Source organism: Tetrahymena thermophila, assembly GCF_000189635.1.
Source record: "Tetrahymena thermophila SB210 genomic scaffold scf_8254556, whole genome shotgun sequence".
NCBI lineage: Eukaryota > Ciliophora > Oligohymenophorea > Hymenostomatida > Tetrahymenidae > Tetrahymena > Tetrahymena thermophila.
Window position 1 is genome coordinate 44,934 of NW_002476327.1, and position 14,144 is coordinate 59,077.

General features: G+C 18.7%; 3 protein-coding genes across 3 annotated transcripts in view; all 3 read left to right on the forward strand. All coding sequences in view use genetic code 6, as the record gives it.

Moving 5' to 3' along the window:
- Positions 1–319: 319 nt before the first annotated feature.
- On the forward strand, positions 320–7,722 carry TTHERM_000956510 (tetratricopeptide repeat protein; the record flags this gene model as incomplete). Its single annotated transcript, XM_012798792.1, has 34 exons — positions 320–395; positions 453–502; positions 708–797; positions 870–959; positions 1,203–1,280; positions 1,349–1,438; positions 1,716–1,805; positions 1,914–2,003; positions 2,086–2,175; positions 2,317–2,406; positions 2,547–2,636; positions 2,723–2,812; positions 2,904–2,993; positions 3,116–3,205; positions 3,312–3,401; positions 3,519–3,608; positions 3,862–3,951; positions 4,080–4,169; positions 4,295–4,384; positions 4,767–4,856; positions 4,986–5,075; positions 5,161–5,250; positions 5,376–5,465; positions 5,543–5,632; positions 5,763–5,852; positions 5,933–6,022; positions 6,152–6,241; positions 6,400–6,489; positions 6,618–6,707; positions 6,837–6,926; positions 7,116–7,205; positions 7,318–7,407; positions 7,488–7,559; positions 7,644–7,722. The coding sequence occupies exons 1-34, from the start codon at positions 336–338 to the stop codon at positions 7,720–7,722; spliced, it is 2,949 nt and encodes a 982-aa protein (XP_012654246.1). The 5' UTR covers positions 320–335.
- A 526-nt stretch (positions 7,723–8,248) lies between these two features.
- On the forward strand, positions 8,249–9,830 carry TTHERM_000956521 (transmembrane protein, putative; the record flags this gene model as incomplete). Its single annotated transcript, XM_012798793.1, has 2 exons — positions 8,249–8,293; positions 8,367–9,830. The coding sequence occupies 2 exons, from the start codon at positions 8,249–8,251 to the stop codon at positions 9,828–9,830; spliced, it is 1,509 nt and encodes a 502-aa protein (XP_012654247.1).
- A 1,247-nt stretch (positions 9,831–11,077) lies between these two features.
- The window catches only part of TTHERM_000956532 (translation initiation factor eIF-5A family protein), a gene marked incomplete at both ends in the record, with an annotated part of 6,906 nt that continues 3,839 nt past the window's right edge, over positions 11,078–14,144 (forward strand). Inside the window, 14 exons of the mRNA XM_012798794.1 lie at positions 11,078–11,116; positions 11,174–11,223; positions 11,429–11,518; positions 11,591–11,677; positions 11,921–11,998; positions 12,061–12,150; positions 12,254–12,343; positions 12,452–12,541; positions 12,624–12,713; positions 12,857–12,946; positions 13,087–13,176; positions 13,263–13,352; positions 13,465–13,554; positions 14,066–14,144. The exon at positions 14,066–14,144 is cut by the window's right edge and continues 125 nt beyond it. Coding sequence (XP_012654248.1) covers positions 11,078–11,116; positions 11,174–11,223; positions 11,429–11,518; positions 11,591–11,677; positions 11,921–11,998; positions 12,061–12,150; positions 12,254–12,343; positions 12,452–12,541; positions 12,624–12,713; positions 12,857–12,946; positions 13,087–13,176; positions 13,263–13,352; positions 13,465–13,554; positions 14,066–14,144 — 1,143 coding nt within the window. The remainder of the gene's footprint in view (positions 11,117–11,173; positions 11,224–11,428; positions 11,519–11,590; positions 11,678–11,920; positions 11,999–12,060; positions 12,151–12,253; positions 12,344–12,451; positions 12,542–12,623; positions 12,714–12,856; positions 12,947–13,086; positions 13,177–13,262; positions 13,353–13,464; positions 13,555–14,065) is intronic.

The following is a 14,144-nucleotide window of genomic DNA, read 5'->3' on the forward strand; positions in this document are numbered from 1 at the left end:
AATAGAATTATAATTAATTAATAATGTAATTTATTATAATTTAAAACATAATTAATCTTTGTGAATTAAGTGGGTTATCAAAAATAGTGATTTAATTAAGTTTCAAAAGATATAGAAAATTGTATTTTATAGAAGCTGAAATTACAATATTTAAGATATTTATCTTTTATGAAAAGACAATAAATAAGGAGAAAGATTTATTAATATTAATATATCTTTTGTGAGATTAAATAATAATATTTAAAGATGATAATCAACAATTTTTTAATTAATCAAAATTATTAATTAATTTCTGATAATAATTAATTAATTAATTAATAATAAAAGAAATATTAATGGCGAATAAATAAAAAAAAATGGAGTAATAGAATATCTCTTTTAATAATCTACAAGATGTATCCATTATTATTAATTTTATTTATTATTATAAAATCTTTTTTTTTAATAAACAGTTAATGAAATCTAACTTGAAAGCTCTGACTCATATTGACTTACAGTTAAAGTAAAAACTATACATAAATATTTATTCATTCTTATTTAATCATAAATTTTTCAAAACAAACAGGATTTTTTTTTATAAAATAAATATTTTAAAACTTTTTGTCTTTTTTTAATAATGTATTTACAAAATTAAGAATAAATAAAATTTTATATAATTCATTCATTGATAAATTAAATTCATTTGTTATTATTTATAAAATAAATAGAAATTGTATTCTTAATAACGAAAAAGTTACTTAGCTTAACACCTCTTTAATCTAATGTTAAAAATTAGAATCTTTAGTATTAAATCTTAAGTAATAATTTAACTTTATTATCTTAAATATCACAATTAATTGATTAATTTTTGCTATAAATCTAACATTTAGTAAGGAAAATATTTCAGACGAATAGATAAATTAATTATTTGCTGAAAATTCTTTCATTAAGAATTTAGTTGAAACTGGTAATAATGTGAGGTAAATAAATATATTTTGTATGTTAATAAGTCTATCTTTAATATAGTTTAAAAATAAATGGTTTAATAAATGATCTATTATTCTATAACTCTAGTTATATATATCTATCAAATAAAAAACCTAAAAGATTGAATCTAGCTTTTTAAATAATGTTAAATAAAATATTAGCTTAAATCTTTTTGTTAATTTATTAATTTAAAGAAATAAAAAAAGTTTGAATTTAATTTTATTTTATTTAAATAGCAATGATTAAATTTATGCCCAAATTAAGTTTTTCAGAAGTATTTTATAAGGGATACATGAAGTCTGTAAAGAACCTAGGTAAAATAGAATTATTGATATTTAATTATTTATTTATTTATTTATTTATTTATTTTTTAATTTGAAAGATTAAATGAAATTGAAGCTTAAGGAAATATTCTATTAGAAGAAACTATGAGCCATCTAATTAATCTAAATAGTTTACAACTAAATTTAGAGTATTTTTATTTTAATATAATTAAGTTCATATTTCAAAACTCATTAAATATTTTCATTATTTGAACTTAATTATTGCAAAATACCATTCAAAAATTTCGATTAGATAAGTGAATGGCATTTATTATTTTAAATTTAAATTTATTTAATTTGCTTCTTTGCTAAGCTAAACAATTAAATGTATGTAATTAAATGCTACTCACTAATATAGTCGTTTCCAAAAGACGAAATTTTTGAATCGCATTTTGCTAAATTGAAAATAATCTTTTTTAATAAAAGTGGAAATTAAATTGGAGATGGAGGTGCAGTTTCGATTTGCAAAGTATTACGTAGATGTTAAACACTTACAAACTTAAATCTATAACTTTGGTAATTTTATTTTAATTATATTAAACATACATATTCAGCTAATTTTATTCTATTTTCTCAAAAGCAAATAAATAATTTATTAATTTATTTAAATATTTTTTTGGAAAGGAAAAATGAAATGAGTGACAAAGCGATATAGAGTATTGCTGAAGGTATTAGTAGCTGCACTAAACTCACAAATTTAACTTTAAACATAGTGTAAATTTTATTGATTATTAGTTATAAAATTAAATTTTCTTTTTCAATATAATTTTATATTTTATTGTAAAAACTTAAAAAGATCAAATTTATTCGGAAAAGAAGGTGCATTTTCTATTAGTACAGCATTAAGTAGCTGTAGAATATTGACTCATCTAGATATTAACCTCTCGTAACTAATTTTTATTTTTTTTAAGGAGAAATTAAAAAAATTAATTGTAGGCAATTTAATAAATTTTTTAATATATTTAATCCATAATTAAATTTTAAGTTTTCATTAATTATATTCATATTTTATTTTATGTTTTATTAGCAACAATTAAATTGGAGAAGAAGGAGCACTTGCTGTTTGTAGAGTATTAGATAGTTGTAAATTACTTATCAATCTAAAACTTATGCTTTGGTAATTAATTTTGATATTTACTTTTTAAAAAAAAATTTAATATTTAATATTTTTTATTTTATTTAAAAATTTTTAAATTAATAAATTAAAGGAGGATTAATTAATTTATTTATTTGCATATTATCTTTTTATAATAAAAGTAATAATTAAATTGGGGATGAAGGAGGATAATCATTTGGAATGGCATTAAGTAGCTGCTAGTAACTAACTAATTTAAAATTTAGTCTAATGTAATTTTAATTTTATAATTTTGATAATCTAAAAAAACTTTGAGATTTGTTTAAAATAAAAAATTTGATTTATTTTGTTTAAAAAGGAAAAATAAAATAGGTGATAAAACAGCATTAAGTGTTGGATTAGGTTTAAGTAAATGTAATCAACTTACCAATTTAGATATTGGAATGGAGTAAATATCTTTTTTATTATTTAAAAAATAAAATAATACTTTTTATTTAAATTTTTTTTATTTATTTATTTATTATTTATATTAATAAAAGATTAAATTAAATTGGAAATGATGGAGCTTCTGCTATTGGTAGGGCTATTGGTAACTGTAAATACCTTACTAATCTTTAGTTTTAGGTTTAGTAATATTAATTTTATCTTTTTTTAGTGATAATTAAAAAAATTTTAATTATTTTATATATTTTGAATTAAATTCAAAAGAATTTTTAAATTATTAATTAAACTATTTCTTTTATTTAAAAAGTGGAAATAAAATTGGAGATGAAGGGGCTTCAAATATAGGATTAGGTTTAAGGAACAGCACTCAACTTATAAATTTAAAATTTATTATAAGGTAAATTATGTTTATTACTTTTTAATTAATTATGTAAAAGATTTTTACTCATACTGAATTAAATTTACTTAAAATTAATAAAAAATATGTTTTTTATTTATTAAAGATAAAATTAAATTGGGGATAATGGAGCTACTTCTATTGGTAATGCACTTGGTAACTGCAAATTCCTAACAAATCTTGTTTTTGATATTTCGTAAAATAAATTCAATATTTATTAATGAGAACTCAAAAAAGTTTGAGTTATTTTGAATTAAAAGTCAAAGTTTTTTTAAATATTTAATAAATTTATTTATTTATTTTGTTTGAAAAGGAAAAATAAAATCGGTGATGAAGGAGCATAAAATATTGGAATAGGTTTGAGTAATTGCACTCAACTTACAAATTTAGATTTTAGGATATGGTAAATTTATTTCATTTTTTAATATTGAAAAAAATTATGAAAAAGCTTTTTATTAAAACTTAATTAAACAACCTTAAAGTTTTAAATTTTTAAATAAACTTAATTTTCATTTTAAAATAAATTTTATATTTATTTATTGATAACTAAAAAAAGTTTGAGTTATTTTATAATTTTGATTTTAATATCAAAGCTAATTTAAATAGTTAATAAATCGATTTATTTATTTATTTATTTATTTATTTTGTTTGAAAAGGGAAAATAAAATTGGTGATAAAGGAGCATAAAATATTGGATTAGGTTTGAGTAACTGCACTCAACTTACAAATTTAGTATTTATGATATGGTAAATTTATTTCGTTTATAATTTTTGAAAAAAATTCAGTAAAAGATTTATTAAAACTGAATTAAATAAGTTTAAAATTTATAAAGTGTCTTTAATTTTTAATTAAACTTGATTTTCGTTTATAAAAGTTCAAACTAAATTGGGGATGATGGAGCTTCTACTATCGGTGCTGCACTTGGAAAGTTCAAGTGCCTTACTAATCTCGATTTTGATATTTCGTAAAATAAATTAAATATTTATTAATGAGAACTTAAAAAAGTTTGAGTTATTTATATATTTTGAATTAAATGTCAAAATATATTTAAATAGTTAATAAATTGATTTATTTATTTTGTTTGAAAAGGGAAAATTAAATAGGTGATGAAGGAGCATAAAATATTGGATTAGGTTTGAGTAATTGTACTTAACTTACAAAATTAGGATTGCAGATACAGTAAATTTATTTCATTAAAAAAATATGAAAAACTTTTTATTATAACTGAATTAAACAATTATAAATTTTATTTAATGTCTTTATTTTTATAGAAATTTCATGTATTAAATTCTTATGGAGGTGGGGAATTAAGAATTTAATCCCTGGATTTTGCTAAAAATAAAATAGATTACCTGTTTTCCTCTGAAGATTTCAAATGAAATTTTTTTTTCTTTCCACCGATTTAATTTTTATGATTTTACTTCAATATGAAATCTTTAAAATAAATTTATATTTATTTATTGATAACTTAAAAAAGTTTGAAATAATTTTTTATTTTGATTTAAATTTCAAAACAAATTTAAATAGTTTATAAATTTATTTATTTATTTTGTATGAAAAGATAAAATAAAATCTGTGACGAAGGAGCAAAATGTATTGGATTAAGTTTGAGTAAATGCACTCAACTTACAAATTTATTATTTTGGATAAGGTAAATTTGTTTAATTAACAACTTTTGAAAAAAATTCAGTAAAAGCTTTTTATTCAAACTGAATTATAAAGCTTAAATTTTATAAAATGTCTTAAATTTTTAATTAAACTCGATTTTTATTTATAAAAGCTCGAATTAAGTTGGGGATGATGGAGCTTCTACTATTGGTACAGCACTTGGAAACTGCTAATTACTTACTAATCTTGCTTTTGATATTTCGTAAAATAAATTTTATATTTATTTAATGTCAAAACAAATTTAAATAGTTAATAAATTGATTTATTTATTTATTTTGTTTGAAAAGATAAAATAAAATTGGTGATTAAGGGGCATAAAATATTGGATTAGGTTTGAGTAAATGCACTCAGCTTACAAATTTAGTATTTTTTATGAAGTAAGTTTATTTCATTTATTACTTTTGAAAAAAATTATGAAAAAGCTTTTTATTCAAACTGAATTAAATTAAATTTTATAAAATGCCTTTAATTTTTAATTAAAATTGATTTTTATTTATAAAAGAGAAAATTAAATTGGGGATGATGGAGCTTCTACTATTGGTACAGCACTTGGAAACTGCTAATTACTTACTAATCTTACTATTGTTATTTCGTAAAATAAATTTTATATTTATTTAATGACAAAACAAATTTAAATATTTAATAAATTTATTTATTTTGTTTGAAAAGATAAAATAAAATTGGTGACAAAGGAGCCTAGAATATTGGATTCGGTTTGAGTAAATGCACTCAACTTACAAATTTAAAATTTGTAATAAGGTAAATTTATTTAATTTATTACTTTTGAAAAAAATTATGAAAAAGCTTTTTATTCAAACTTAATTTAATAAGCTTAAATTTTATAAAATGCCTTTAATTTTTAATTAAACTTGATTTTTATTTATAAAAGTTCAAATTAAATTGGAGATGATGGAGCTTCTACTATCGGTACAGCACTTAGTAACTGCTAATTACTTACTAATCTTACTTTTGCTATTTCGTAAAATAAATTTTATATTTATTTTATGTCAAAACAAATTTAAATAGTTAATAAATTTATTTATTTAATTTGTTTTAAAGTTCAAATAAAATTGGTGATAAAGGAGCATAAAATATTGGATTAGGTTTGAGTAATTGCACTCAACTTACAGATTTAGTATTTTTTATGGGGTAAATTTATTTCATTTATAAATATTGAAAAAATTATGAAAAATCTTTTTATTCAAACTAGATTAAATAAGCTTAAATTTTATAAAATGTCTTTAATTTTTAATTAAACTTGATTTTTGTTTATAAAAGCTTGAATTAAATTGGGGATGTTGGAGCTTCTACAATAGGTACAGCACTTGGTAACTGCAAATTGCTTACTAATCTCGATTTTAATATTTAGTAAATTTTAAAGTTGGAATAAAAATTATAAATTTATTTCATTTATGACTTTTGAAAAAAATTATGAAAAATCTTTCTATACATAATAGATTAAATTAGCTTAAATTTTATAAAATGTATTAAATTTTTTAATAAAACTTGATTTTTATTTATAAAAGCTGGAATTAAATTGGGGATGATGGAGCTTCTACAATAGGTATAGCACTTGGTAAATGCAAATTACTTACTAGTCTTACTTTTGGTATTAGGTAAAATCAATTTTTTATTTATTTATTGATAACTTAAAAAAGCTTGAATTACTTTATTATTTTGATTTAAATGTCAAAACAAATTTAAATAGTTATAAATTGATTTACTTACTAATTTTATTTTAAAGTCATAACAAAATTGGTGATAAAGGAGCATAAAATATTGGATTAGGTTTGAGTAGTTGCACTCAGCTTACAAAATTAGAATTACTGATATTGTAAATTTATTTCATTTTTTAATATTGAAAAAATTATGAAAAATCTTTTTATTCAAACTGGATTATATAAGCTTAAATTTTATAAAATGTATTAAATTTTTAATTAAACTTGATATTTATTTATAAAAGCGAAAATTAAATTGGGGATGATGGAGCTTCTGCAATAGGTACTGCACTTGGTAACTGCAAATTACTTACTAATCTCAATTTTAAGATTTCGTAAAAAAAAACTTTTTATTCAAACTTAATAAAGCAAGCTTAAATTTTATAAAATGTCTTTACTTTTAAATTAAACTTTTGTAAAATAAATTTTATATTTAAAAAAAAATTATGAAAAAGCTTTATATTCAAATAATAAATCTATTTAAAATTTAATTTTTAATTAAATATTATTTTCATTTATAAAAGCCACAATTAAATTGGAGATAATGGAATTATTACTATAGTTACAGCACTTGGTAACTGCAAATTCCTTACTAATCTTACTTTTAATATTAAGTAAAATCAAATTTTTATTTATTTATTGATAACTTAAAAATATTTATTTATTTTAAATTAAATATCAATTCAAATTTAAATAGTAATAAATTGATTTATATTGTTTGAAAAGGGGAAATAATATTGGTGATAAAGGAGCATAATATATGGGATTATGCTTGAGTAACTTCACTTAACTTAAGAATTTAGTTTTTAACTCAGAGTAAATTTCATTTATTATTTTTGAAAAACAATTATATTAAATTTTTTAAGACGTTAAGTAAAATATCTTTATTTAATAAGAAATTATGAGAAATTTCTAAAATCCAGAGAAATCATTAACTGTAAAAATATAAAGTTATTGAAGCTTGATATGTAATTAATATTTATTGATTAAAATTAGATAATTAAAAGTAAAAAATTTTATTTATTAAAAAATAAATTAATATTTAATAAAAGTTATTTTCCAGATGATAGATAAACTATTAAAAGATTAGCTTAAAAAATAAAAAGATTAGTTAAATTAAATGTAGATTGAATTTACTAAAATTAATAATAAATATTTATTTATTTATTAACAGTACAATTTATAACAAAAATGATTGAAATTAAAAGTTGTATGTATAATGAATATATATTTTATTATTTAATTAAATTTAATAAAAAAGCAATTTATTTAATGAATATTATGATTTAATTATCATTAAAATAAATAATTAAATTTTTTATGTTTATCCTTTACACAATAAAATCTTTTGATTTATTTTACAATATTAGATATTTACAAAAATATCTTTATTAATTTACTTTATTAGTTAATCTTTTGTTTTCTTAAAATAATTAAATTTTACAATTTATGATATTTAATTTAATTAATTTGAATTTATATTTATAATAATAATATCATTTTAATAAAACTCTAAATATAAGTTTATTAACATATTTAAATTAAATTTCTAAGAGATATAAATAAATATAAACTCTAAATTTTTGTAAAACTGCATAAAAAAATTCTTCAATAAAATAAAAAATGGGAAATAAATAGTAAAAATTATTTTGTGAAAATGGGAATTTACTGTTTCAGAACTCTAAATTATCTAGACACTATAGTATTTTTACTTATTTTAAATTCTAAGTATTTTTGTTTAGATTGATTTGATTTTGTTTTTACTTAAAAAAAAGAGAGTACCACTTGGATAGTTTGATTTGCACAACAATGATGTTTTTATAAATCTAGAAAACTTCTCAAATTAACTGTTGAATTAAATAATTTAATATAGGGACTTACAAGAATAAGAAATTTCTAGCTATTTACAATCTGTTTAAACTTATTTACAAGATATTCTTTTTATAGGATTAATTTTTATTTTAGCTTATTTTGTTATCTTATTTGTTCTATACTTAAAAACTCTTTTTTACTATTATGAAGTTCCTTCAATTTTAACCACAATTCCACTTTCGTAAGTCAGACATTAAGTTAAAAGATGTGAACAATTTTTAAGTAACTCATCAACTTTAGAAGAAGAGGATTTTGCATTAAATGAGATGAATTAAGAATAAAAAAATTAAGATTTACCCAATAAATTTGAGAATCTTAATGAAAATGAAAATTAAAATCATTAAGAATAAATTTTGATACAAAATTCTAACTAATAAGACAATAATAGTGTCTAATCAGAGAGATCTAATTTACAATAAAGAAGTGAAAAACATGCTTAAAAATAAGAAGAATCTTACAATAACACTGAAACAGTATTTAACTTAAGAGGCATAACAAGTTAGAACGTAAGACCAATAAAATACAGTCTACTAAATATTTTGCTACTAATGCCATTCTTTTTTTAGATAATTTTATTTTCTACTTTTATAGCTGTTGAAACCAGTTTAACTTAAAATTTTACAACTAACTTGTAGAATTTTTATTCAGAACTTGCTTTCAGCTTAAAACTAGAACCAAACTTTATGCTCTTATTTAATTGTTTAAAAAGCCAAACAATGGCTAATAACTATATTGGAGTCAGATAGGTTTATGAACCAATAGTTTATTTCAACCGAAATATTAACTATATGTATGATTTAATGGATAATTTAACTTACATTCACTATAATAACTATAATAATTTACCATCTTCTTATTAGACTTAGTTTGATTCATATTTCTCTAAAAATCCAAGCATTTGTGACCAACTCTTTTAAAAGTATCCATAAAATATTAACTTAACTGAGTGTAGCAGTTTTTTGAATGGAAAATTTAACGAAGGAATGAACATAAACATAGAGCATTTAATAACATAAATGATAGGCTATTCTTAAACTATAACAAGCGGTGGCATTTAATTACCATACAAATAATCTATGAACTCATAAATGTATGAAGTCTAAACAATATGTACTTATTTGAAGTTTGTTATGAGAGAGCTAAATAATCTTTTTGTTAATGGAATATAGCAGCTATTCAATAACTTAAACATAGCAAGAATAGCTATTACTATAACAATCTGTTCTCTTTTATTTTGTGTGTTTTTATTTGTCTCTCTTCCTATTATTTAGAAGATAAAAAACCAGATATTTTCTCAGAGATTGCTCTTTTGCTTACTACCTAAAACCTTGATATCCTAAAATAGGCATATTAGGTAGTATATATGAAAATAATATTTATCTAATTCTAAAAAATGAATGCTTGATCAATTAACAGTATATAAATTAAGTTATTATCTCTCTAAAAAAAAAATAAATCCAAATAAACTATTTTTACTAGAGATTAATATTAAAAGTTTGTAGAATTAGAGCAGTGAGCCAAACCAGATCCTAAGTTTAGTGTTCTTTATTCACCATTTGAACTACTGCTTTTTATATTTATAAAAAATATGTTAATTAATATAAAATAGTATAGTAAAATGCCATTTTTATAAATAAAAGGAAAAAATTAATTGGCTGATTTAATTATAATAATTACAAATATTTTAAGGAGTATTTTATTTTTTATTAAATATTTTGTATTTATGATTAAAATTTGATAAAATTCCTTTTTTTCTTTTGTAATTTCTGTTTTATCTAAGCTTTTGGTTCACTCATAAATGAATGAAATATTAACAAAGTTTTAACCAAAAAATAAATACAATTTATAGAAATAATTTTATCAGATCTCACATGTTTATGTCAGTCGTAATGTGATCACAAAATATAGTATCTAATATTTGATAAGGATCTTCCACCAATATTTTTCTCTATTTCTTTATATTTGTAATTGTTTTAATTGATTTTTAGATTTATTTGAATCCTTTTTATTTTAAATAATAAGACAAATTATGAAAAAGAAGTAAATGCACCTTGCTATGTAGGGTTTATCAAATATTGATTTTATAACTGTTTTCAAATTGTTGCTTATCTTTATTAAGAAAAGGTATTGAAATAGATTTCAAAATAATCAGCATTTGAAGCAATTTATTGTAGAGAAATTTTATTTTTTTGATTTTAAATTTTATTTTTAATATGAATACATACATAATCAAGCTAACTTCGTTCTGATTTAATTTTTAATGATTTCAATAATCTATTTTTTAAATATATAATATAATAAAATAAAACATTAGAAATAAAATCAGTGCCTCAATTATCATGGTTATGTGTAGCCAAAATGATTTAATTAAGCTTCAAAAGATATAGAAAATTGTATTTTATAGAAGCAGAAATTACAATATTTAAGATATTTATCTTTATGAAAAGACAATAAATAAGGAGAAAGATTTATTAAAATTAATATATCATTTGTGAGATTAAATAAGAATATTTAAAAAAGATAATCAAGAATTTTTTAATTAATCAAAATTATTAATTAATTTCTGATAATAATTAATAATATAAGAAATATTAATGGCGAATAATTAAAAAAAATGGAGTAATAGAATAACTCTTTTAATAATCTAGAAGATGTATCCATCATTATTCATTTTATTTATTATTATAAAATCTTTTTTTTAAATAAACAGTTAATGAAATCTAACTTGAAAGCTCTGACTCATATTGATTTACAGTTAAAGTAAAAACTATACATAAATATTTATTCATTCATATTTAATCATAAATTTTTCAAAACAAACAGTATTTTTTTTTATAAAATAAATATTTTAAAACTTTTTATCTTTTTTTAATAATATATTTACAAAATTAAGAATAAATAACATTTTATATAATTCATTTATTGCTAAATTAAATTCTTTTGTTATTATTTATAAAATAAATAGAAATTGTACTCTAAATAATGAAAAAGTTACTTAGCTTAACACCTCTTTAATCCAATGTTAAAAATTAGAATCTTTAGTATTAAATCTTAAGTAATAATTTAACTTTATTATTTTAAATACCATAATCAATTGATTAATTTTTGCTATAAATATAACATTTAGTAAGGAAAATATTTCAGACGAATAGATAAATTAATTATTTGAAAATTCATTTGTAAAGAATTTAGTTGAAACTGGTAATAATGTGAGGTAAGTAAATATATTTTGTATATTAATAAATCTAACTTTAATATAGTCAAAAAATAAATGGTTTAATAAATTTACTATTATCCTATAAGTCTAGTTATATATATCTATGATTATAAAAATCTAAAAGATTGAATCTTGTTTTTTAAATAATGTTAAATAAAATATTAGCTTAAATCTTTTTGTTAATTTATTAATTTAAATAAATTAGTATAGTTTGAATTTAATTTTATTTTATTTAAATAGCAATGATTAAATATATGCCCAAAATATGTTTTTCGAAAAAGTTTTATACGGGAAAGATGAAGTCAGTAAAGGACCTAGGTAAAATAGAATTATTGATATTTAATTATTTATTTATTTATTTTTTTTTTTTAATTTGAAAGATTAAATGAAAGTGAAGCTTACAGAGATGTTCTATTAGAAGAAACTATGAGCCATCTAATTAATCTAAACAGTTTACAACTAAATTTAGAGTATTCTTATTTTTAAAAAATAAATTAAGTTCATCTTTCAAAACTCATTAAATATTTTGATTATTTGAGCTTAATTATTGAAAATAATCTTTTTTAATAAAAGTGGAAATTAAATTGGAGATGGAGGTGCAGTTTCGATTTGCAAAGTATTACGTAGATGTTAAACACTTACTAACTTAAATCTATAGCTTTGGTAATTTTATTTTAATTACATTAAACATATTCAGCTAATTTTATTGTTTAGTCTCAAAAGCAAATAAATTATTTAATTATTTATTTATTTAAATATTTTTTTGGAAAGGAAAAATAAAATGAGTGACAAAGCGATATAGAGTATTGCAGAAGGTATTAGTAGTTGCACTAAACTCACAAATTTAACTTTAAACGCAGTGTAAAATTTATTGATTATTAATTATAAAATTAAATTTTCTTTTTCAATATAATTTTATATTTTATTGTAAAAACTTTAAAAGATCAAATTTATTCGGAAAAGAAGGTGCATTTTCTATTAGTTCAGAATTAAGTAGCTGTAGAATGTTGACTCATCTAGATATTAACCTCTCGTAACTAATTTTTATTTTTTTTTAAGGAGAAATTAAAAAAATTAATTGTAGGCAATTTAACAAATTTTTTAATATATTTAATCCATAATTAAATTTTAAGTTTTCATTAATTTTTATTCATATATTATTTTATGTTTTATTAGCAACAATTAAATTGGAGAAGAAGGAGCACTTGCTGTTTGTAGAGTAATAGATAGTTGTAAATTACTTATCAATCTAAAACTTATGCTTTGGTAATTAATTTTGATATTTACTTTTTAAAAAAAAATTTAATATTTAATAATTTTTATTTTATTAAAAAAATTTTAAATTAATCAATTAAAGGATGATTAATTTATTTATTTATTAGCATATTATTTTTTTATAATAAAAGTAATAATTAAATTGGGGATGAAGGAGGATAATCTTTTGGAATGGCATTAAGTAGCTGTTAGTAACTAACTAATTTAAAATTTAGTCTAATGTAATTTTAATTTTATAATTTTGATAATCTAAAAAAACTTTCAGATTTGTTTAAAATAAAAAATTTGATTTATTTTGATTAAATAGGGATAATAAAATAGGTGATAAAACAGCATTAAGTGTTGGATTAGGTTTAAGTAAATGTAATCAACTTACCAATTTAGATATTGGAATGGAGTAAATATCTTTTTTATTATTTAAAAAATAAAATTATTTTTTTATTCAAATTTCATTTAAAATTATTAAAAATTTTAAATTTTTATTTATTTATTATTTTTATTAATAAAAGATTAAATTAAATTGGAAATGATGGAGCTTCTGCTATTGGTAGGGCTATTGGTAACTGTAAATACCTTACTAATCTTTAGTTTTAGATTTAGTAATATTAATTTTATCTTTTTTTAGTGATAACTTAAAAAAAATTTTAATTATTTTATATATTTTGAATTAAATTCCAAAGAATATTTAAATTATTAATTAAATTATTTCTTTTATTTGAAAAGTGGAAATAAAATTGGAGATGAATAGAATAGAATAGAATAGAAATACTCGCACATATAAATGCACTCAGAATACATCTTAAATAGAATATTTTATATTAGTTTTATAAATTTTATTTGTTTTTGTATTATTAAATATATAGACATATTTATTTTGTAAATTGCCTCTAATTAATAATTTAAAAATTTATTGGTAATTTCAAATAGAATTTTTTTTTCTTTCCACCGATTTACTTTTTCTGATTTTTCTTCAATAGGAAATCTTTAAAATAAATTTATATTTATTTATTGATAACTTAAAAAAGTTTGAAATAATTTTTTTATTTTGATTTAAATTTCAAAACAAATTTAAATAGTTTATAAATTTATTTATTTATTTTGTTTGAAAAGATAAAATAAAATCTGTGACGAAGGAGCATAATGTATAGGATTAGGTTTGAGTAAATGCACTCAACTTACATATTTATTA